This window comes from Glossina fuscipes, unplaced genomic scaffold (genome assembly GCF_014805625.2).
Source record: "Glossina fuscipes isolate IAEA_lab_2018 unplaced genomic scaffold, Yale_Gfus_2 42, whole genome shotgun sequence".
In the NCBI taxonomy this organism is placed as follows: domain Eukaryota; kingdom Metazoa; phylum Arthropoda; class Insecta; order Diptera; family Glossinidae; genus Glossina; species Glossina fuscipes.
The window spans coordinates 1,284,906-1,308,615 of NW_023998426.1; the positions used below are offsets into that span (position 1 = coordinate 1,284,906).

At 34.5% G+C, this 23,710-nt stretch overlaps 4 protein-coding genes across 5 annotated transcripts in view; 1 reads left to right on the forward strand and 3 right to left on the reverse strand.

Annotated features, from left to right (window-relative positions):
• Window positions 1-3,746: 3,746 nt before the first annotated feature.
• LOC119637016 (kelch-like protein 2) overlaps window positions 3,747-23,710 on the reverse strand; it is a 269,929-nt gene continuing 249,965 nt past the window's right edge. Inside the window, exons 4-8 of the mRNA XM_038032790.1 lie at window positions 6,219-6,345; window positions 6,060-6,156; window positions 5,762-5,998; window positions 5,599-5,705; window positions 3,747-4,883 (exon numbers count right to left, since the gene is read on the reverse strand). Of these exons, the coding sequence (XP_037888718.1) occupies window positions 3,747-4,883; window positions 5,599-5,705; window positions 5,762-5,998; window positions 6,060-6,156; window positions 6,219-6,345 (1,705 nt within the window). The remainder of the gene's footprint in view (window positions 4,884-5,598; window positions 5,706-5,761; window positions 5,999-6,059; window positions 6,157-6,218; window positions 6,346-23,710) is intronic.
• LOC119636992 (transcription factor grauzone-like) lies at window positions 11,693-14,193 on the reverse strand. 2 transcript variants are annotated; one of them, XM_038032759.1, is made up of 6 exons: window positions 14,079-14,192; window positions 13,958-14,003; window positions 13,043-13,895; window positions 12,900-12,987; window positions 12,647-12,844; window positions 11,695-12,596 (listed from the first exon to the last, which is right to left on the reverse strand). In XM_038032759.1, the coding sequence occupies exons 2-6, from the start codon at window positions 13,991-13,993 to the stop codon at window positions 11,930-11,932; spliced, it is 1,842 nt and encodes a 613-aa protein (XP_037888687.1). In that variant the 5' UTR covers window positions 13,994-14,003; window positions 14,079-14,192; the 3' UTR covers window positions 11,695-11,929. The 2 variants fall into 2 exon arrangements, with proteins under 2 accessions (XP_037888686.1, XP_037888687.1); XM_038032758.1 differs by having other exon boundaries at window positions 11,693-12,596; window positions 13,958-14,193.
• On the reverse strand, window positions 15,045-17,614 carry LOC119636996 (N-acetylglucosamine-1-phosphotransferase subunits alpha/beta). The gene is given in 5 exon segments (XM_038032765.1): window positions 15,045-15,354; window positions 15,619-15,809; window positions 15,878-16,885; window positions 16,887-17,279; window positions 17,361-17,614. Coding segments are annotated over 5 exon segments (1,992 nt in total). The 5' UTR covers window positions 17,466-17,614; the 3' UTR covers window positions 15,045-15,059.
• Window positions 17,906-19,873, forward strand: LOC119636995 (V-type proton ATPase subunit S1). The gene is made up of 4 exons (XM_038032764.1): window positions 17,906-18,148; window positions 18,202-18,307; window positions 18,364-18,628; window positions 18,683-19,873. Exons 1-4 carry the CDS (start codon window positions 18,060-18,062, stop codon window positions 19,378-19,380), a joined length of 1,158 nt encoding a protein of 385 aa, XP_037888692.1. The 5' UTR covers window positions 17,906-18,059; the 3' UTR covers window positions 19,381-19,873.

Genomic DNA, 23,710 nt, shown 5'->3' on the forward strand with positions numbered 1-23,710 from the left:
CAAAAGAGTTTCTAGACAATAAAGTGCATTTCCATTTTGACTTATGTAGCCACTTACTTATTCTATCTCTATTAGTGAAGTCCAGGATCGCCGAACTATGAGGGCTATGTCATCCTCATAATCTGTCAATTTCACTTCTCTTGATATCTCCATATTAAGCAGGCCGTCAGTCGTGAGATTCGACAGGAAAGGACATAGGATGGGCCTCTGCGATACCACTGCAGTAGTTTTGTGTTTTTTAAGCCGTGGTTTGTATTATACAGTACACTCCCACTATACAAGAAGCTGTCTATCATTTTAACCAAGTACAGAGAAAACATTTGCTTGCTTAAACATTTTGTGATAGTTTCGCAGCCCGCCGCATTAAAGGCATTTCTGAGGTCCCGAATGACGACAGCGCCTAACCCGTTTGCGCCTTTGCTTTGCTTTAAGCCGCCGAGACCACTTACTCAAAAGCACTAGTTGTTGACCGTTGTTTGACAAAGTCAAATTGTTGCCTAGAAAAGCTCGGGGCTATCTAGGTCTTCTGATTTCGTTAGCAACAATTTTTATAAAATTTTATCAACGTTGTCCAGGAGACAGATAGGTGTATAAGAAGACGGGCCATCTAACAAAGCTGGCTTTTGAACAGTGTTGGAAAGTGTTTGTATGTCTTTTGATCAGCGACATCTATTGGTGGATGTAATAATGTAATGTATTAACGTAAACAACGATTAAATCTGATGATTTTGACCCTTCCCTACAGAAAATAATAGTGACTCAACTGAATTCGGCTCTTAATTTATTTTACCCGAGTTTGATTTGAAGAAATCTACTACCGAAGCCCATCAAATTCTCTCACAAACTTATGGTGTTGTTTCTCCATCATAGCCTACTTATTGGTTTTGACAAGACAATGAATTGCAAGGCTTATTGGACAAAAAATCATCTCAAACCCCCAACAAAATTCATAGCTCTAAGCGGTTGATGAATCAACTGTCTCTAGACATTTATATGTGATGTTAAAGATTCAGAAAGAGTTTCAACATAGCGGTTTGATTGCTTGCTATGCAAAAAAGGGAAAGTTTTCTACGGCCATTGTGACTGGCGATCGCTGCCACCCCAATATGGCTCTTTCGACACCATATCGCCTTGTTCCCAGAAAGATGGGAAAAAGTTGAAAAAATTATGGAAAATACGTTCGATCAAAAAGTACGCTCGAGCCTACGTCATCACCATTGTGCAGTAAAGTATAATTGAAGGACGGCTGTTAGTTGCTCCGTAGCAGAACTTGACTTAAGTGTCAATGAAGAGGCAACGAGCTTTACAACTAATATTATTCTTAAATGGACACTTTAAAGTAAATAATTTTATGTCTAAGCATCGGTAGTGATTGACATGTTTAATGACTGCACACAATTATTTTTTCTTTTTAAAGCGTCGTTGCAGTAAATGGATAAACAGTATTCGGAACTTTTCCTCCGGATGTTCGGTAAAAAATGTAATTCGCCCACTAATTGTTCAACTTATTTCTGTGCTTTCTTATGCCAAATTTCGCTTTAGATACTAGAAAAAAAACAATCGGAGCTAAACGTTAGTGGAAGGCGTTAGGAAATCCTCAGAAAAAGAAAATTTGGGAGACATATTCTCTATTCCCTCTTTAGAGGAAGGCAATACAGTAATGGGAATTTTTAGGTTTCTCTGCGAAGAATTGTTGAGCTTCATCTGTACTTGTGGCGACCATATTGTTGAAATTCTACATTAAAAGTAATCGATATTAAGATTATAAAATCCAAGTTGGTCAGCTAAAAAAGTAGATTTAGTAGCATTAATTTACATGAATTTTTAAAATACAATCTTAGATGAACTTGAAGGAATCATAGGACTTCAAACAAACAACGCAAATCGACTAAACGCAGCAAACTGCTTACATACTTATAAAGAGGACCGATTCCACGTTAGCGACGTTTCTGTAGAAAAATCTCACTCAAACGAGAAATGAGTTTGGATGATGGTATGTGTGCTTGCATTTGGTTTTTGAAAGATATCTCATATATCTCTCTTAGTCTTAACTTTTGTAAATTAAACTTTTTTAAGCGAAAAAGAAAAAAAAAGCAAGAAAGGATAGGATATTCCAGCAAACGCAAAATAAATTAAACAATTGACAAACGTCAAGTACTTGAAAGGAAATAGCAAATAAAAATATATTTTTTTATAGAAGAAACCGAAGACAAGCGAATAGAAAATAAACTTGGGAAACAGCTTAATATATTAGCGTTAAAAAAAAAGTGTAAAAAAAAATTCTTTCTTTTCTAATGAGTAACAAACAAAAATTGTTTAAATTAAGGAGAAGAAAATTTTAAATATTTAAGGTTTAAGTTAATTGCAGTTCAAAAACATAATTCGATATGCATTTAAGGTGAAACGCAATTATTTTACGTCCTTCACGGGGAAAACAATTTTTCTTAGAAAAAAAAGTTTTCTGGGTGCGTTGTGATCCGCGATGGAAACTGGATCTGATACAATCTCAAGTGTCAGAAGCCTTAGTGTAATTGAGAAGAAACTTCAACCATAACGTTGTGTTGTGCATATGGTGGGGTCAGCTAAAACCTACTACAGATGTCTACTGACGTCAATTGAAAAAATTAAACGAGGCATTGTTGCAAAAAAGAACGATAATTGGGTCTAACAGACCGAAAGTCATCTTTTTGCACGACAACGCTCGACCACACGTTGCAAGAGTTATCGAGGCTACACTCTTGCAGATCGAATGGGAAGTTCTGCCGCACCCACCGTACTTACCAGACATAGTGCCTTCTGATTATCACTCGTTCAGATTCACGCAGCATAGCTTGACTCTCACGCGGTTGCAAAATGCACAAAAAGTGCGTCCGAAGGTCGACAATTGGATCGCTGCTAACCCAATATGGTTCTTTCTACACGATAGCGCCTTGTTCCCAGAAAGATGGGAAAGAGTTGAGAAAATGAAAAATGATCAAAATACATGCTAGAACCTAATATAACAAATGCGTTCGAGCATAAGCATTGTTAGTACGGTATAATTGGAGGACGGCTGTAATTTTCCCCACTAGCAGAACTTGAATCAAGTTTCAACAAAGAGGCAACGAGTTTGACAACTAATATTATTCTTAAATAGACATTTTAAAGTAAATAATTTTATGTTTAAGCATCGGTAGTGATTCACATGTTTAATGACTGCACACAATTATTTTTTCTTTTTAAAGCGTCAGCGCAGTATCGCAAGATATTAATTAAGTCGTAAGATTTTTGTTTTCTGCGTTCTTATATATCTGAGAGGGCAATCGCTACGATGCCAGCCTGGATTAAAATAATGCGGTGTAGCAGAAAAAGTTGAACTTCTATCTACACCGTATATGACATACGTTAAATGACAGAGAAACCTACTTTCCTGGCCTCAACAGTCAGGATCACATTACTTGTGAACATTGCAACGGAGTGTGATCTGAAGCGGAAGCAATTGTTGACTTTCTACACTTCCATACGTATATTATACGATAAGAAATGATAAGAAATTTTTCATAGGTGAGTAGGAGGTACGCCTAACGTTTCTCGCTATTGAAAGCGTTTTATTTGGAAATAATTTATTCTTACAAGCAAATTGGTTATATTAAAATTATCTCTCACAATATATATTTAGGTTAAACATTTCCCTATGTAAAGTTATAGTTGTTTGTAAAATAATTAAAAGTTAGAATTAATACAAGACAGTTTTTAGTTTTCAGGATTCAATTCAAATTAAAATCGCCGCTGATTACTGCAGCTCCTCCCCAATATACTTCAGTTTCCAGCGAGTCGACTACTGTCCATTCATTAGTATGAATATTATAGCGTTCTATACTGTTAATGTAATCCCTATCTGTGCCCGTACCGCCAAACACGTATACGTCTTCTGCTATGATAGCAGCTGAATAGCCGAACCTTTCGAAAAGCATAGAAGGCATCGCCTCCCATTTATTTGTCCGTATGTCAAGGCGTGAGCAATTCCTCCCAATAGAAAACAACGAGTTATCGTAAGACATAAATTCAAAAGAATCGTTAGTTAGACGCCATGGCATTTCATTCAGATTATGCCATCGCCCCTCTCTCGAATCGAAACGGATACACGAAGTAATGCCATTAGATCTTCTATTCAAGCTATAAATGCTGTGTCTTATAACAGCTGCACGACAGAACAAATTGACCGCAAAAGGGATATCTGGACACGTATACCATGTGTTGGTGGCCGCATTGTAACTTTCAACACTTGAACGGCTACAACCACCGATAGCATACATCAGATTATCACAAGCACAAATTCCAAAGTCATAGCGACCAGCGCTCATGGGCGCGATATGAGTCCACTTCTTACCAACCGGATCGTAACACTCCGCGGTTTTCCCAGTATCATCGCAACATCCTCCCACTGAATACACCTTACCGTTTAAAGAGATTACGGAATGTGCAGATCTACAATCTAGCATGTCTGGAATAGGCGACATGTTGTTATCGGTTGAATCGTAGACTTTGCAATTACGATGCGCTGTGTCAGTCGTTATATCCGCACCACCAGCGAACACAACAAGAAACTTTCCATTTCGATTTCGCTGGGCGCTGGATGGACCATGGGCTCGTGGTGTTAGCTGATATCTGAAGGCTTTATTTAAAAATTGATTGCATTGCGGATCGCTTGTAAGCATAATTTCGGTAAGGATGTGATCTCTCAAGAATTCAGTTCTAACATAAGTCAGGCGAACGTGGCGCGTTAGCTTTGCGAGATAATTTTGTCTTTTCGTCAAATCGTACTTTATCCAGTTCATTACTCCTTTGTATGCATTCTCTTCCCGGTGTACTAAAAGTTTGTCGTCTTTTATTAAATCTTCAATCTGAAAAGAATATTTAAAAATATTACGACTCAAGTTAATATCAAAATATGTTGTGGTATGCAAATGGATAAACGGTACTTGGAACTTCTCGTCCGGATGTTCGGTAAAATATATAATTTTCTAATTGTTTAACTTATTTCTGTGCTTTCTTATGCCAATTTTCCTTTGGATATCAGAAAAAAGCAATTGGAGCGAAACGCTAATGGAAGGCGTTAGGAAACCCACAGATAAAGAAAATTTGGGAGATATATTCTCTGTTGGAGAAAACACGCTCACTTAACAGTTGCGAAGAGATAAGTATGTCTATCACAATTCGGTCGACAAATAATATAATTATGTAATAAAAGTTTTTAATTGTCTGGAGCGAGGCTACGAATGTTCGTTAAACGACAACAAACGATAATGAAAGGAAACAACCTTCAAACACCTTTATAATACTTTCAGGCGGTGATCATGTTTTCAATAAACTGGTACAAAAAAGGCGTACTTAGGTGGTGAACATGAAGCAGGCGTTGAAAGTATACTTAAGAAAAGACATTCTATCTGCTTGACAAAATTTCTTAACACTAATGAAATGGGTCCGTGAACGGCAAGTATGACTTTATCCCAAAGATGTCGCTTAACATCCTTTTATTACAAAGGCAAACAACACCAATATGACTTTCGTTCTTTTCTTTACTACGCCCAATGGTTAATGCTTCAGTTATTTACTTACCACTTCAAAGGTCTGCTCTAACCATTCCTTCTTATCGATTAATATGACAAAGTTTGCTAAAATATAATTGCGGCTGCATTCATAGAGTTCTTCGAACGGTGACTTTTCTGCAAGAAAGAAATGTTTGTACTCTAGGAACAGAAGCAGGAATTCATTCTCTTACCGGCGATTGTTCGTAGCTGGAGACAATTTGTTGCGTTTAAATTGCGTTTAAGAAATTCCAAGCATTCGCTTTTTACCCATTCGATCTGTAAGTAGTCAGATGTTGTGCAAATCGATTGAACGTTTTCCTCAGTTAGTGGTAGTTCCCCAGAGTAGATGTACTCAACGATGGTTTTTACAGCGCTTACGTCATTATCTTCCAATTTAACTAATCCTGTGGCTTTTTCTTTTGTATCATCTAAAGCAGTTCAGATGCACTCTATTCAAAGATGATTTGAAAAGTCTGTGAAACTACTTACTTTTAAACAAGGCTGCAAAATAGGGGGAAGCAATTGTAAGGACCAGTCTGTGGGCATATATGGTTTCGCCCCCTACCTCCAAAGCAAAGTCGCAATTCTGTAACACCAAATGGTTATATGTTAGATTCTACTAACACTAGCTGCATAGTGTATAGTTACCTCTCGATTGATTCGCATTTTATTTAAGCTATCGAGGAAAGCGTTACTATAATCGGGATTTTTACATTTCTCTGCGAAGAATTGTTCAGCTTCCCCTGTACTTCCGGCGACCAAATTGTTGGAAATTCTAAATTAAAAATAATAGATGTTAAGAGTATTGAATCTAAGTTGGTCGGTTAGGAAAGTAGTTTCTGTCCGTAGTTTCATGAGCTACTGTAACTCATTGTCAAAGTTCTACCCACCAGTTCTCTCCATAAATCATTTTTTTAAATTAAGTTTTAATTCATTTCTTTAAATTAACTTTTAATATACAATCTTAGATGAACTTGAAGGAGTCTTAAGACTTCAAACAAAAAAAGCAAATCGATTAAAAGCAACACATGGCTTATATACGAACAAAGACAACCGATTCCACGTTAGCGACATTTCTGTAGCAAAATCTCACCCAAACAAGAAAAGAGCTCAGATTATTATGTGTCTGTGTGTCTATGTTTGGCTTGTGAAATAAATCTTTCAAACGTAACAACTAAGAAAATTATATTCGGTCGCACCTGAATCTTTTATATCTATCACCATCATCCTAAAACAGACTGAAAGAGGAATGAAGGCTGAATTTTTCATGCTCTGTGATATTAGAGAGGCGCGGTTGATTTTTCCATTTTCAGAACAAGGATGGAAATTATATTGTGTGTGCGTTATATTTTCTAAGTAACTATAAGCATAAACCACGGAAAGCAATAGTATTCACCGTACTTGTTGAATAAACATGTGGGCGTTGGTGGGGGTTGGTTGTTCTTTGACGTGCTTAGGCAATTTTCAAACTCCTTAGCAAATTTGTAAGCGATAATTTTGCGAATGGAAGAATGTTTACCACATAGTTGGGCACACAGTCGATGGGCAGACAAACAGACCGATCTGCTTGAGTGCATTTCAAATTCGACACTGACCAAGGATGTATTTGTGAAGTTCGCTTCTGCACGTTATAAAGATGTTGAAAAAAAAGTTAATTTTCGGCAACGTTCGGTAGATCTGCTCTCTTCCTTTAATTTTTCTTCGGTTATTACAGCGCGGATTATGAGTACTAAGCAAGAAATCATTTTTTTTATTCTTTTTGAATAAACGAAGGTGTGCTCAGTTTAGGCGACACAGTGGGCGCGTCCGTCGATAGGTTCGGGCCATTTTCAACGCAAATGCAAGAACTTTCAACGTTTCTGCTAAAGTTCAAGTCATTCAGCGGCCAGGAGAATATTTACAACAGACACCTAGAAGACGTCCGTACGGACATGCTGGATATAAAAAAAGACGTTGTTCACTTGTCGCAGCAAATAAATGGAACGTAAAGGTAAAAGGGAACCACTTCAATACTTTCTTTGGATACAATTTCTCAAATTTCAACGAATAGTTTATAACCAACGACTAAATCAAATGACGCCAACTCTCTTCCACTGCCGAGTTTAATTAAGGGAAAATATCGCCGACTGAATCGATATTTTCAATTTCATTAATTATATCCAAAAAATCATTAACTTTTGAAGTTTGGAGTCTATCACTCAATAAATCACTAAAAGCAAATTTCAATTCAATTTTCTACTTACGCGTTCGACATCTTGAGATACTAGGCTGCGAATGTTTTCAAAAGTTACTAAAAGCTATGTTTATATTAGCCCTAAATAAAACACTGAAACGTATCTCGAATTAAAATTAATTAATAAACAATTGATCGATAAATTTTTGAGTTTAATTCGCTCGTGCTGGTAGTAAGTTCAGATCCGTGCTCGATGATGTAAACAGTTCTACTGAATAAATTATGAAAGTATTCTCCTTTTTTATTCATTTCTTTTATTCCCTTAATCGGATTAAGGGAAATCCCCTTTTCTTTGCAACAAATTCGAGAATTTTCCATTTATTAATAAATTTTGTGTGCTACTCTACAGGCAAAACGCATAGGGTGATCTCAAATTCTTTATTTTATGACAGGGTCTATCGGTAAACAATTTATTACACAACCTGTTGAGGTTTGCATTAAGCGGATCTATAGTAATATAAGCAGAAAGACTTGGAATATTCTTTGTTTACCTCGCGTACCTGCTTCTTGTGCGCTCTTCATATCGTAAATATTTATTATACCCTTCGCTGTTTGCAGTACATTGTAGGTTAATTAAGAATTAAGGGAGATTTAGAATCTTTTCGTGCATCGTTTTAAGTTTGCTCTCTAATGTCCGTACATGCGTTTTTATATTTTGTGAATTCAATTGAATTTTTCATCTTGAATAGGTTCATTCCAGAGTACTAGATAGATTGCTTCAATGCCGAAGGTTCAACTGCGCGAAAGCTTCATAAAGAAACCTTAAATTAGATTGGAAAAATGTGTAAACACTGTTAACTTTCTTAACCGGGTAAAGCACTCTCGCAACCGAAATAAAATATTTTATTTGACAATTTTTTTTGGTATAAAAGGAAGAGTAGTACAACACAGTATTTGAGAATGCTATTCAGCATGGCTTCAAGTACTAGAATTTTGGAAAAATATTCATAGACGGCAACATCGCAGCAATTCACTTTTAAAAAAGACATAGGAGCGGCCTTTTAATACGTAAATGTTTAAATTAATTAATCGAAGAAACCCTATGTATTTCTTTAGATAAAAATAAAAAATTGAAAATTATCCTGCGCGCAAGTTTGAGAAGTGAGAGACATGTTTTCTTATTATATTAAAATTTTTTTTTTCCTTTTTTTCTATTACCTGGAGATTCCAGGATCATAAACATATCCTTCAAAGTTCACGTATTTCTTCTCTTTCCTCGATGATTTTTTGCTACAACGTGCCTCTTTTGCTGCATTTGTGAACAACAGCATCGAACATATATGTTTCGAAATTGTCGAAAAAATTACAAAAAAATACATAATTCTCTAGTCGAGTCCATAGCAATGTCCAAAAATTTTATTCCAAACTTTTACTATCTTGGCAGAAACAATAAAACTCATATCTACTTGAAAGGCACCACGACGAATATATAATAATCTATTATTTTTGTTATACCCATCACAGAAGTGTGATTATCGGAACGTTTGCAAAGCCCGGAAGGAAGCATCGCGAAACCTCACAAAGTACTTATATTCTTGATCAGCATCAAATCCTAAATTTATTTAAGCATGTCTGTCCGTATGTCTGCCTAGCTGCCTGTCCACCCGTGTAATGTCTGTTGTAAACATTCTTTTGGCCGCAAAAATGAAGGTCTTCAAAATTGGCAGAAACATTAGAAGTTCTTGCACACGACCACGTAAACTGAGAACATCTCTGTTTTTCAAAAATAATAAAGACTTGGTTTTCGATTATTAGTTGTAAACTATAGCAGATAAATATATAAAAAATTGAACGCTTATTCTATACGCGATGCTAAATTCTCGGCCAGTTTCAAATTTTGAACGCACCTAAGCACGTCCGCCTGTTCGTTTGCCCATCTGCCTGCCTGTGCAACTGTGTAATATCTGTGATAAACATTCTCTTGTTAGCGAACCAAAAGAATGTTTCCGAAAAGACACGCCCGCAACGTTCACACGTCTGTATGACAGACACTGAAAATAGGGAAAATCAGCCAGGCTCGCTCCATATTATAAAGCATGAAAATGTAGTTTTTTCACTCTTTCTGTCTTTTTTTTAGGATAATGATGATGGGTATAAAAGATTTGATATATTAATTATGACATATTTATTTATTTATTTATTCCACTTATACCAGGAACCCAACTAAAACAAATTGACAGGCGAGTTCAATCGACCCTTAAAGAAAATCATAAATTAATTAATATCAAAACTTAGTATAAGTACAATAAAACAAATAAGTAGAGACCACACCCACAACCGGTACAGGAGCAAATTGCCAAATGATAATTGTAATTGAAATGAATGAAACCCACAATAAAATTTAAAAATTCCCTCTTTGAGATTTATATATATATAGGCTGCGTTTTTCCACTTTCTTTCCGTCAAAAAGGCAAACCCGTAGCGGAATAAATTAAAACAATAAATATCTGTTAAATTAAAACAATATAAAAAGATAAAAAAAAAAAATTAAAAAGCTCTGTTAACATAACATTTCAATGCAAAAAAAACTTTTGAAATCTCAAACCTATACAACAAACCAATTGATTTTCGTTCTTTGTTTAACTTGATTGAACAGGTTTGGTTATTACAAAAAATACAATATTAAAATTTAAAAATTATTCGAGCGTAAATATGCGAAAAATTTGCTTGTCTTTGATTTATCATTTTCTTATATGTATATTATTTAGTATATTAAATAGTATTCCCGATACAGGAACATTTTGCGATAAAGAGAAATGTACATCGCCAGTTCCTGCCGGAGTATCACATTAATTAATTAAATAATAATATATTAAAAATTAGATTTTTTTCATAAAAACTTCTACGTCGGATGATGTTGAAAATATAGATGTACTCAGCCCAAATTTGATACAGTCAAGTTTGTATTATTAACCAGTTTACAATCTCCTGCACTACTTATTATCGACATGTTGTAAATATTGTAGACGTTGTTGGTTTTGTAATTGATTCACAAGCTTCCGTTCCAACGAATTTGTATTTAGTGTATTTAATGATTGGCGTTGATATCCACTATCGAGCTATTTTTTTCTCCTTTTGCAACGAATAAGTTTTGGCCAGATGAACAGCTTAGATCGATTCAAGAAGCGATGCAGAAAAAAGTTCTGAATTTATCTGGGTGTTGCATACAAACTTAATTAATTAATTAATGTAATGCACCTAAACACATCGATCTGCCCACATGCTCGACTATGTAATATCTATGCCAATATGCATATATGCAATAAAAATGAAGGTATCACATAAAAATTTGTAAAAATAATTGAAAATGACCCAAGCCGGCCAAAGGGCACGCCTATGCAACAAAAACTATGAACCCTTTAGCTTATAAAATACAAAATATGCTTCGTATAATATTCGATTTTTATTTTGAAAATGGAAAAAAACAACCGCGCCTACGCAATGCGTACGAAATGAGTATGAACATTTAGCATATTTACGTATTTTTTACGATAGCGGTGATCGGTGATCGGTATAAAAGATTAGGTTAAGATTAAATGTAGCTTTCTTACTAGCTATCGTGTATATCAACTTATACTGAAAATTTCGAAAGTTTATATTTGTCAAATTTTAATGATCGTTTCCTATAAGAATATGAAGACATTTTTCGTAATTAAATTATATTATATATATAAATTTCTTTTATTTCTTTAAAATTTCGTTTTTTTAATGTTGTATAATAAATTTTTAAGCGGAATTCTTTTCTACATTAATTTTTTCATATACAAAAAAAAAAAAAAAAAAAAAAAAAAAAATTAAGAAATTATATTTCTCTAACTCCACTTCGTTGGTTTTTCTGTATATTTTTCCTTTTTTTTATTAGCTAAGAATTGCTCGATTTTTTCTGTTATATTGGTCGATGCGAGCTACAATAAATCAATTCCCAAAATTGAATGTTTTCCAATCAAAAATAGTAAGACAAAAAATGTCTTATTGTTTTCCTGCAATTTAAGGAGATTTTTTTATGATATACCCTTTCAAAAGCTGTAAAATGAATGTAAATTTTATTAGTTAATGTTATGGTTCCGCAATTCCTTTGAAAATTATTTTTGGATATCATATAATAAACTGGTATTAATTTCACATTTCACACATTGGCTGTTGCTGATGTGACGAAAATACTTTCTGTAACTTTATTCTGTTGACTGTCTATAACAAGTAAGGTTTTTGTCTCTGTTGGTAATTTTCTGACATTACTCAGGGATGATATTGACGGCATAGGTGGCTCTGGTAAGTGAGCGTTTTCACGCCTTAATTTACGAGTTTCTTCAAATTCTTGCGGATGCATTTTTTTGCGATGTGAATGCATATTAGCATTGGAATTAAAAGTTTTCGGGCAATGAGGGCAACGATACAACACTTCGCCTGTATGCGAGGCCATGTGCTCTTTTAAATATATGGCTTTTTTAAAATTCTTTTTGCACACATTGCATTCGAAGGAACGCAATGGATTGTGCACAAAACGTTTATGGCTCAACATTGCAGGACGACTTGGCGATACCTTTTGGCAAATATCGCAGACGTGCAACTCCTTGGACTGCTCATGACGCTTCTTATGTTTGTTAAGCGTGTATTTGTCTTTGTGCCATGACCCGCATTCGTCGCATTGCACTTTGGGGAAAGAAATGCCTTGATGTTCCAATTGGTGACGCTGAAAGGCTGCAGTGCCACGTATAACTTTGGCACAGATGTCGCACATTACGCCGTAGCAATGCTCTTTGGTATGAGTTGATAATTGGGCTGCAGTATCGAAACTAAATGGAGCGTAATAAAAAATTGATGTAAGTGATAGCGGGTTACTCACCGTTTATTGCAACTCTTACAAGTGGTCGTACGATCTCCATGGGCAAACATTTTATGTTGTTCAAGTAAATACTTTCTAACAAATTTCTTAGGGCACTGTTGGCACGTAAAGGTTTTATCTTCATCCTTCTGATGTTTGATAAGGAAATGATTACGCATAGATTGGCGATCGGCAAAAACCCGATTACATTCATCACATCTTAGAAATAGCAAAATTAGTATATAACTTTATTAATAAAAGATTAATTACTAACTTGTAACAATCCGGATTTAAGTGTTTACGTATGTGCTCTAGAAGTAAGACTCGCTTAAGAAATTTTTTGTTACAACATCTAGCGTAACCTACAATAGATATAAATATAAATATTTATGCAAATTTATTTATTTATTTATTCACCTTTAACATTATGCTCCACACGCATATGGCCTTTAAGAGCAGCAAAATTTGTTACTTCTCCATTGCAGATTTCACAATGCAATGACATGTACTTGGATATTTCTCTGTCGATGGCTAAGCTTTTATTGCGGTAAGCTTCCGACTCTTCAGGTGCTTTTTTGTCTTTCGCTTCTTTTGAGGAGCCGATTTCAGCTTTTCGTGGTCTTCCAGGGCCTTTTTTTACGTTTTTGCTTGAAAATATCGTTTGGGTTATATGTGCATTATGCTGCAATTTAGACGATGATCTTGTCACTCTAATTCCTATAGGTTGGATTGATTCAGTAATCGTTTCCTCTTTTACTGGTTTAGTATCTTTTGCATTGTCATTTATTAATATATTTTTCATGAACGCTTCACCGTCAAATGTGTCATCATCATGGCTATCAAATTTTTCATCTTCATAATTGGGAACTTCAACATCTTCCATAGAGTTGTTACTAAAATCATGCGTTGTTAAAGCATCATGTGAATCTTCTTCAGCTCTTCCCAAAGCTATAGCCGCGGCTTTGGCGACAGTTTTATGCCTATCATCAGATGCTACACCCATTAGCATATCAAAAGGAACCTCATCGTTAATTTCATTGAACTCATCATCAGGTTCTCTTTTGCTGGGCAAAGAACTGGAGGGAATCAGATCATCCTCTAAAAAGTGATGTCGCTGTCTCGCCTTAGTTTGACTTTCTATTTTCACTAGAAATGTTTCGCTCAGCTGACGTTGAGCTTCTTCCACACTTTCATAAAACTCATGAAAATCGGAGACTTTAAACCAACATGTATTGCAAATAACTGTGGATATTGGATCATCTTGAAGTGGCTAGAAATTACTAAGTATTCCTGATTTCTGTTTGAGCGGAAATTTTCAAATAGTTTGTTTACCTCAAACCAGAAATGCTTTCCTACTATTGATGCCATATTAGATTTACTGCCAGTCACGTCGAATATATTAATAAATTCTTCAATCTCTCTTATACACAAGCGACAAATCATAATTACTCACATTTGTATGCATAAACATCAAAAAGTTAGAATGTTATAAACCTGGAGGAGTACGTAAGAATTTCTAAAGTATTTCAGTAAATATTTTCTTCTTTTTAATCTGTTCGAACTACTCATTGAAAACTGATAACATAGGGTTTTGAAATTTTTTTTTTTTTTTTTGAAAATAAGATGTTAAATGAGAATACAATTATATATATTTATGTACACAATGCTATTAAACAATTATATGTATATATATAATATGTTATGAATACAATTGAGAATCAAACACTCCTAATCTTGTCTTGTGATTCCCAGCTGCCGTGACGATTATGTACTAATATCCGTCCGCACCCATCGATAACTTTGTGTTCATACCCACATATTTCACAGGGTAAAGTTAAATGAACAAAAAAAACAACTATTTATGATATCTGATTAGGTTTTGCTGGCTTAACAATTTTTGAAGTAGTAAAAGTTTGCTTGGATCGTAGCTATAATGAGAATTTATTCACTGAAGCCGTAATAATTGATCATACAGACTACTAGGCTACTTTCACCTCTCTATATCCTTCCCTTTCTTCACTTCTTCTTTCTGGCTATTCCCATCTTCGTGATGGCCAGAGTGATTGGCCATCAAAAAACAAGAATCTTCCTTTCCAATTGATGCAATATTTAAAAAAGTTCAATATTTTTATTACATATAAATCACTGCAGTTGAATTATATGGCAAGCATATCTATATGTGCCTCCCGACCCTTCCGTGTGAATTGTGGCTCATAAGTGTCTAAAAATTTCTGTATTCACAAGAGAAAGACTCTAATAGGTATTGCTTTTAGCAAGTTTTTCTTTTACTCCTTAAGGTTTTTTTCTATTTGAATCGAACAGGTTCGATACGACCCATAAAGTTTTCTTCTCTCTTTATCAAAAAAAAAAATACAATCAATAAATTAATTAAATTAAATCTTATCGTAAAATATGTTTCGCAAATTTTAACTTATTATAATTTCTGGACATAACGTCGTACAATCTTTGCTTTATGAATGCATATAAATCTCAGAACAAAAGTTATTAAAATGGCACTTACACCGTAACCTAATGCTAAAGCAGCACGTTTTCGTCGACGCCATCGTTGATAATCATGCCAATTTTCAAATCGATTGCGATATTGCAAAGGCAATTCGAATTGACTGCGAACGGGGAAGAACGATAAGTAGAAATCTTCTAATAATTGACGTATAAGATCATTATCGTCTATACCGGGCTCCATGTTATCGTTAATGCAATTGAATTTTCTGAAACAAAGAAAATTTATTGAAAGTTAAGAACATATCTTGAGTGGTAAAAAATATTTTCAAACTTGGCAATATTATTTTCGAATTTTAGTACATGATTTTGGTATGACAATACCGTGCGTTAATTGCTCGCCTTTTGAAACCGGTAAATGTAATGCGAACTTTTTATCAAATTTGAAATAATTTGTTTGACACAAAAGTGAAAAAATCCGGTTTGTTTCAATTTATAAAATTATTGCGCACAAAAAATTTTCGCATAAATACCTCGGAACTTTACGAATTTTGTCTAGAGCTTCGGCCACTTGAGTTATGTTGGAGGTAAGCATCATAAAATTACTATTTAGAGAGCGTTTTGAATTAATATGAAATTTGTATTTGAATCTCGATGAAAAATTTTCCTCTAAAGCTTGTGCCAATGGCAAACATTTTTCCACAAAATCCCTTGTAATTCTGGGCTGTAAAAGACACGAAAAAATTTTTTACAAATGAGGTTAGGTTACTTAACGTCATTGGTTGCACTTACTAAATTCGAATCCATATATCGTTCATATACCAAGGTAGTGTAAATAGACTGATCTATTTCTTTCGAATCGTAATAACGACTGCAATTATTAATTATTTCTTCAAAAAAGTGCAATGTTGACACGTCTAAAGGTAGAGGAAATGTTCTCGTCAATAAAGTGCGTATTTCTCGATCTGACCATGAATGGGAATGATCGGTGTCAAATTCAGAAAATATTTCCCGTACACTGGTTGTACGAGTTTCTTCCATTAGAAATGAATAATAAGCAAAAGCAAATTGTATATCGTTTGCGGAGCGGAAACGATGAGAGGCTGTATTAAAAATTTCAGGTGCAAATTTCTCTTGCATAGCTTCTATTATAGTACGTTCTAGTAGAAAGCCAACATGAGCCAGCACATGGCGGGCTTTAAAACCGTAGCAGCGATTTAGTAGCATATTTGTGTATATCAATGACTGTGAAAATATATCCCTGGGTTTGATTCTTTTCCCGTGGCTTTGGTTCATTGATGCTTTACTAGTTTTCATAGCGCTTACACTGGGTTTTATTCTCTCCTGTTGGCGTTTATTATAATTTTCTACCATTTGCTTAAAGTCTTGAGCGTAAGTAAGATTTCTATGATAATGTAACAAATCTCTAAATGACGAATTTTTAGGTAAATTACTAAAATTGAAGGAACTTTTTTTCCTTTTAGGAAATTTTCGTATATGCGAATGAGCTGCTACCCGTGCGGTGGTAGTGTTCGCCTTTAAAAGTTCAAAAAGATCTTTATGTTCTTTACTGCGATTAACTAGGTGTTCATTTATGTTATTTGAGTTATTGGTTTCCAGTGAACAGTCACCACCGTCATATTGACAGTTTGCTATATTACAATGTTTATCACATGAACCATCTCCTATATAAGTCCAAGGGCAATCTTCTGCACAGTCTGGAACCAACCACGCCTGATATACTCGCACTCCTTCCGAGTCCGTATACAAATCCTCCGGATACAGATAGTCGCCTAAAAAAAACGTCATCGTTTAGATAAAGAAATCTTTGCGATAAATTTGGAATTCGATGTAGAAATGTTTCAATTGCTGAGCTGGAGAAAGTAGGTAACCAACTTGGATATGGAGTTAAGAGCTCATGAGGTACTACAGTTACGCGTTCGTTGCTTAAATCCAACCAATATGGTATTTGTCCATTTGTAATTATATAAACGTGTCGTATCCAGGGAGCATACTTTTCTAAAGAACGCAGAGAATAGCGTAACTCATTTTTATCATCATAGCGCGTTGCGTCATAATTTGGATCAAATTTAACTATGTTATTGACAAAAAAGGGATCAGTGCCATTCACCCAAGTGTAAACAACATCGATAGGTTCACAAATCGAACCATTAAGATTATGGGATGGATAAAACTAAGAGAGTTATAATATTGTTGGGAATGAAAAATGTATTTTTATTTAGAATGCAATAAATATTTTGTGTTTGTAAGCTACCTTTTGATAAGCTAGAAAGATTATAACAAGCACTATAAAAATGGCCAGCAAACGATATTTGTATTTACGTAGTTTACGATGACACAATTTCCTACTTGCAAACATGTTACAATTTTATTTGATAAATATCCATATTTATTTTAACTTTTATTTAAATCTACAGAGTATTTAATAGAAATATCGAATTCTTATTATGTTTACATGTCGTCGTTTGTTTTTCGGAACAAATTTACTAATGCAGCTGCTCTTTTAAAAGTGCTGCCAAGCAAGTTTAGTTTATATTGTTTATATTGCGTTCACCGATTGTAAACAAGAGAACGTTGAGGAGGAAAAGGTGAGATATTTTATAAATCAATTTCCGCGTGATTTCGCGCTTTTTTTGTTTCAAATAATTGTGTTTAGTTCAGTTTCTCGTAAAAACTTTCTTATATGTTCCCACTAAATATCCAATTATATAACAGCTGTTTTACTGTCGGAATACTGCCAAGTTTGGGAGAGAAATTTTATTTCTAATCACATGACAGTCATACACGATATGAATAATTTTTCACTATTTGACATAACTAAACGAGACGTCATAATTTCACTTAATTTTCTATCAGCTTAGAGAAGTTTTTAGTTCTTTTCTTTAGGTTTTTCTTAAATTTTAGTTAATTTTAATTTATCCAGGTTTCTTGTGAAAAAAATTGTTGGCTAAAAATGTTATTAAAATTATGTGCAGTGCTTGTCAGCATTTTGGCTCAGATTGAGGCCGGTTATGCGCCAGTATTTTTATTGGGTGTCAAGAGGTGAATTGGAAATATTTTACATCGATCATGAGTAATGTTTTGAACTGCTTTAGTACCGACAAACCTTCTCTGATTCCTGTTGGCCAAACGGAGTTTATCAAAGACATTATCGAACCTTTTGTGGAAAAGAAGGCTATTGTAGTGTTTGTGGAGAAATATGTGAGTTCTCAAAGATTAGGAATTGTTCGCGTATAATGCCGTTTATTCACTATTAGCTAAACCAAAAAGATTTCTCGTGCGGATGTTTTGATCGTTTGGAAGCTGCACCCTTGAAAACTTACTATGCCGCAGTAGAAGATCCTGTGGAAGGTTTAAAGAGCTTAACAATAAACAACACCAAATTGCAAATAGATATCACCATTGATGATAACGGCAATTTAGAAAAATTTCTGGATTTAGCGCGTGAGAATATAATTTTTATTAACTTCGATGATCGGGAGGATTTCAATAAAAAACGTGAAGTTGTGTTGCGGGAGCACGGTTAGTTTACCGCGATAAAATTTATTGCTTAACTGAAGATCTACTCCTCTTTAGATGAAGCAATTGCTAAAGTTATTGGAAAATTTGGTGACAAAGCTTATTACATATACACTGCATCTAAGTCTACAAAAGCTTTAAATCGTCAACGTCGAGAAGTTATACCCACAACCGATGGCTATATGTATCGTGAAGGTGCCAATTTATTGCTCTATTTCCGTTCCTTAGCTGTTAACGATGGTAAAGACACTTCCTTTTTAAAAGTCGATCAAACGACCGTCAAAGTGGAGAATAGCAACATATCGGTTACGATGGCCACAAATGCTAGTAAATCATTGACTTTTAACATCGAACTTTCGCACGGTTACTTTCACATGGCAAACGTTGAATATGACGGCAAGAAATTTCGAAGCTCTGAAGTAAATGCACCCACAACTTTTTCATACTTTTGTGGTGATTTAACTCTATATCGTATACGTGCAGAGCACGAACCTGATGCTGATCCCTACACCTTACATTGGCATTCGCTGCAATTTCAAGCACCTTTCAACTCAAAAACGAAACCTGATTTCATTTTTGGCGATGCCTGGCATTGCGTAGGATTCTTTAGTGGTGGAATTCTTATGGGTTTGTTGATCGTTGTCTTGTTATTGACCATACTTTTTGCCGGCGTCTGCTGGATGTTGGATATTAACACCATGGATCGTTTTGATGATCCCAAAGGCAAAACTATAACCATCAACACTAGTGAATAATTTCTGCACAAAAGTGAGATACCCAACGTCTTCTCTTCAGTTTTTTATTCATTCTTCATATATATTTGATATTTTTTCTATACATGCCTTAAGGTTTTTTTTTTTTTTGTCAAGTTTTAAAACTTTTAAAAAGAAATTTAAAAAGTGTGGGAAGCTAGAAACATCGGTAAAAGTTCTTTTAAGGTATAAGCCAATAATTTTCCTTTATTTGTTTTAAGTTCAGCATCCTAAAAGGCAAATATAGGAGAATTTTTGCCGTAACGGAAGTTCTTTCTCTAGCTGTATTAAAATTAAGCACAAAATGTTGGGAAGAAACTTTTGTAAAACATTTATAAGATAATGTTTACTTAAACATATATATTTTTATAGATATTTGTGATTTCCGTCTATATATTTATATACATATGAAGCTTATTGTAAATCTACCAAAGTTTTGTTAATAAAATCCTTTTTTCTCTCTTGTCCAAAAGCAACTTGAGTAACATCAAAAAAATTTTTATTGAATTTTTTAAAAAAGCAGACAGAAAATAGGCAGAGAAGTTTACATTTGTAGTTTTGATCGAATCAATATTCGAAAAATTGTTGTGCCCAACGATATGGTTTATCATGCAAAAAGTCTCGGAACATAATTCGATTTATGTGGTACTTACATGTGGTTAGACATGCAGCTTGCATTGCATCATTGCAACAACGTACAGTGAAACTATGTGTTTAGCTCTAGAAAGATAAGAAGGATGCGATTAAATTTTTTAATTTTCCCATCCCATCCCATAAAAATCAGTAATAGCATTATAGGCGGCTTAGGGTCATCATTCAATACATTCCATCACCCTATAGGTATTCGCGTAATAATTTTTTTCAAAAAGAGGCTTTATACGGGAAGTGGTTGAAAATGTGGTCCGTTCTAGTCCGTTTATTCTGGGGCCGAAACACATCAGTGTACCGGACTTCTTCAAAATTTGTTAAAACTTGCAGCCTGTTGGTAAAAGACAAGATAACAAGACGGACAGAGAAGTTTTAATCGATTCAAAAAGTGACTCTCAATCAATCGGTATAATAAAGGTTTCGTCCATCTCAGGTCCTTTTTGGTGATGCATTGACTCTCACAAACTTAATATTCCCTTAGACAACAAGAGACATAGGGCACGATGAATTTGCCCGAATGTGACAAAGAATAAAAGGTTAGGAAAAGGGCAGCTTTTAAAAGAGTTATGTGAAGCAGTCGGATAAGGTTTTCTAAAAAAAGCAGAAAACTTTCGCATCTAACATTTATCTTAAGGTAATAATAAGCTAAGACGTTTAACTAAAAATATTTTGAATTCCTTCGTCTCCTTCGAGCGATTTCCAAAACATTAATTCTCCGTTTCTTTTTAATCTTTTTTCATCAATCTAGGCTACAGTGGAAGACTTGGCAGTTAAGCTGATCTTAGTTTCAAAATTTTATTTTATCACAGAATTGGTGGAAAATAAACGAATTAATTGTACAAAATTTGTGCAATGTCAGTTGACATTTTGGACGCTTCCCGCCAAGGCTTTCTGAAGAACACAATTTTATATGCCCATAATTTTTTATACCTTATTCAATTAACTTTGATTAAATGCAGGTCAAGTGGTGTAAGTTATTTAAAACGCGACCTTATTCATTATATAACTTTTTAAATATGTATAATTTTCATCAAAAATGATCATCAGTACAATTATGTATACAGGGTATATAGATTATCGGTCAGCGTGAGTCATTTTTACTTTCCTGTAGTGTTAGGCCTGTTCCTGCGTTCCTGTAGTTTTAGGCAGCTCACGGTTGTGAAATTTGCCGTCGATAGTTAAAGGTAAAAGGTTCAGTTTGGCAATGAGCTCGTCAAAGATAACCTATAATAATACAGAAATAATCTGAAAATTCTCACAATTACTCGTAAGAAATATAGAGAGATTTCGATCAGCTCGTCATCAGGGTAAGTATCTTAACGTACATTTATTTATTTTAGGAAACTGTCGTATATATAATATTTGGAAAGCCGTCTTTTAATTGACGAGTTTTGCAACTGAAAAATTTTGTATTTTTATAATTAATGGCTGGCGACGATGAGTATCAAAGATCGGCTTTAACACGAATTTTGCACTTTTTACGCTCCATGGAAGTGGAAGGTGGGAGCGCGGTTTAGTATGCAGTGCTTTGCCTTCAAAGCAATTAAAAATTGCCATTATACCTTTTTTACAAAATACTTGAGCCAGTCTAACGCGTATTCTTACGCTTCCCTAATAATAAATAGCGCGTTTTGTTTTCTTTTTTTTTTAGTTTGTCCACAAAAGGCACGGCATTCAATGCAATCTACTAAAAACGCACTGACCTGTTGTTAATGCCTTAAACAAGTCATACTAAAAAACAGAAATTGAGAAACAAGAAAATGTAGAAAAAGGTGGGGGAAAAAAAAGATTTACTATCATTTCGAAGAAAGGAAAACTATGCTGTGCACCCCTTTTCCTCCTGCCGCTAATGATAATGATGACGACGATAGTAATGAGAAGGTTGCTGATAATTGGTACGAAACGATGATATTATTGTTACTATAAGCTGTAGCAAGTTTCATTGCTAGCAATTCATTATAGGTGCATAGAAAACGCCCGTATATGTATAAAAATATGCACGAGTTGCAAATGCACTTAATTGCAATAATTCATTGTGCATAGAAAATCATTCGAATGTAATACAACTTAAGTGAAATTTTCTCAAGCATTTTCTCGAATGCATGCAGAGAGAATAACACTTAAGCGCAACAATAAGTTTTTTCGATTTTATTCACTTTTTTTTTGGGAAAGCATAGAAGCAATAGAAGTTCAGTTACGAAAATGCCGGAGGCAATGGATTTAAAAAGTGCTCGTTCATGGTGATGTTCGACTAGGGTGTTATAAAAGTGTTCGAGGGGAAATTTCTTCCAAGTTGCGGTTTCTTCTTCCTTAGGCTCTCCCAAAACTTACGCAAGATTTGAATTGAATAAAAAACCGAGGTTTTCTTTTTTTTTTTTTATTGTAATATTTTTATTGAATCAAATTATATATACTATCGGTTTATGTGTGAAATATCAAAACGAGCAAATGGTCGTCAACTGCGTTACACTGATCACACTGATCTAGGAGGCCAATTCTGCTCACCGAAAGCAGAGAGAGAGTACCAGACTAAAAAATGGCTCAAACACCAGCCTCATATTCGAAAAAATACGGTGCAGGCAGGTTAATGAGGCTCACATACTTACAAACTTCAGTTTATACTTTATTTATACCATTGATTTTGCTTGATATTTTGGTTAAATAGAACTTTTATAATTCGTTTGTTACTTTACTTACTTTCTTCCGCTTCTTTGCATTATTTTAACGTACGCACAACATTCATGTTTTCACAAATAGTCTGCTGTGAATTTGACGAGCGAAAAGTCCAACTCGTTGCGAAAGCAATCGTGTACAATGAATCCAAAAAGCGATCGCATGGAGATTTTATCTTTCATAACGCACCATAGCTCGATAGCGAGGGTAATGCACATATACCTTTCCTAAAAAAAAAAAAAATTATGATTGAAAATAGAATTTATTTTCAAACATGTTTGCCAACGTAATTATTGGTAATATCTATGTCATTGCAAGGTCAAATTTTGTAAACTTTAATTGTACTAATTTTTAATGTCCGCATATGCTTGTTTTATTCCTTTATGCAACAAAATACGTAACATTGTTAGTCTTTTAGTTGTAAGAATTATATATAAACCGCAATAAAAAATAAGCATTAATTCAACTGTTGTGCAAGTATCAACAGTGTATTGTCTTTCTTTCAAAAATTTCTTTTTGTATCTTATTGTCTTTGAAGAGTCAGGCATTAGTAGAATAATGAAAGCAATAAGTTTAAAAAATATTAAATTCTTTACAACAAGAACAACAAATCGACCGCTGATCACATCCTCCTGCTTATGTGATCGCTCGATATCAGCTAAGAGAACGCATCCCAATTTCGCTATAGCGAGGTTTCCGGGAAAAGAACACATAGGCGGGAATTGCCAAACTGACTCAGGGATCTCACACTGATGAAGAATTTTAAGCTGGAGAAATCTCATAAATTAGGTAATTAATGAAAAAAGTTTTTTGCTTACCGCTTTTTGGAAAATGTAACGTTCGCTTCGGAAGGAAATAAAATGTTTTCATTTTTGCTTTGCCATAGTTCAAGAGTTTTACTTTTTCTCTCACTCCGTCGAAAAGAAAATCCGAAACATGAGTTTCAGACCACTTTCCAAAAATGGCTATAAGGATTCCTCCGATAAGGGAGTTAAACAAGGTGAGAAGGAGG

What these genes read in the sequence shown, in the direction of transcription:
- LOC119636992 (XM_038032758.1), bottom strand. Translation starts at nt 14,068, where the DNA reads ATGATTTGTCGCTTGTGTATAAGAGAGATTGAAGAATTTATTAATATA. An exon ending in GAAAGCATTTCTGGTTTGAG is followed by an intron (nt 13,896 to 13,957) that starts GTAAACAAACTA and finishes AGTAATTTCTAG; the next exon opens with CCACTTCAAGATGATCCAAT. An exon ending in TGTGGAGCATAATGTTAAAG is followed by an intron (nt 12,988 to 13,042) that starts GTGAATAAATAA and finishes TATCTATTGTAG; the next exon opens with GTTACGCTAGATGTTGTAAC.
- LOC119636995 (XM_038032764.1), top strand. Translation starts at nt 18,060, where the DNA reads ATGTTATTAAAATTATGTGCAGTGCTTGTCAGCATTTTGGCTCAGATT. An exon ending in TTTTTATTGGGTGTCAAGAG is followed by an intron (nt 18,149 to 18,201) that starts GTGAATTGGAAA and finishes GAACTGCTTTAG; the next exon opens with TACCGACAAACCTTCTCTGA. An exon ending in AGTTGTGTTGCGGGAGCACG is followed by an intron (nt 18,629 to 18,682) that starts GTTAGTTTACCG and finishes ACTCCTCTTTAG; the next exon opens with ATGAAGCAATTGCTAAAGTT.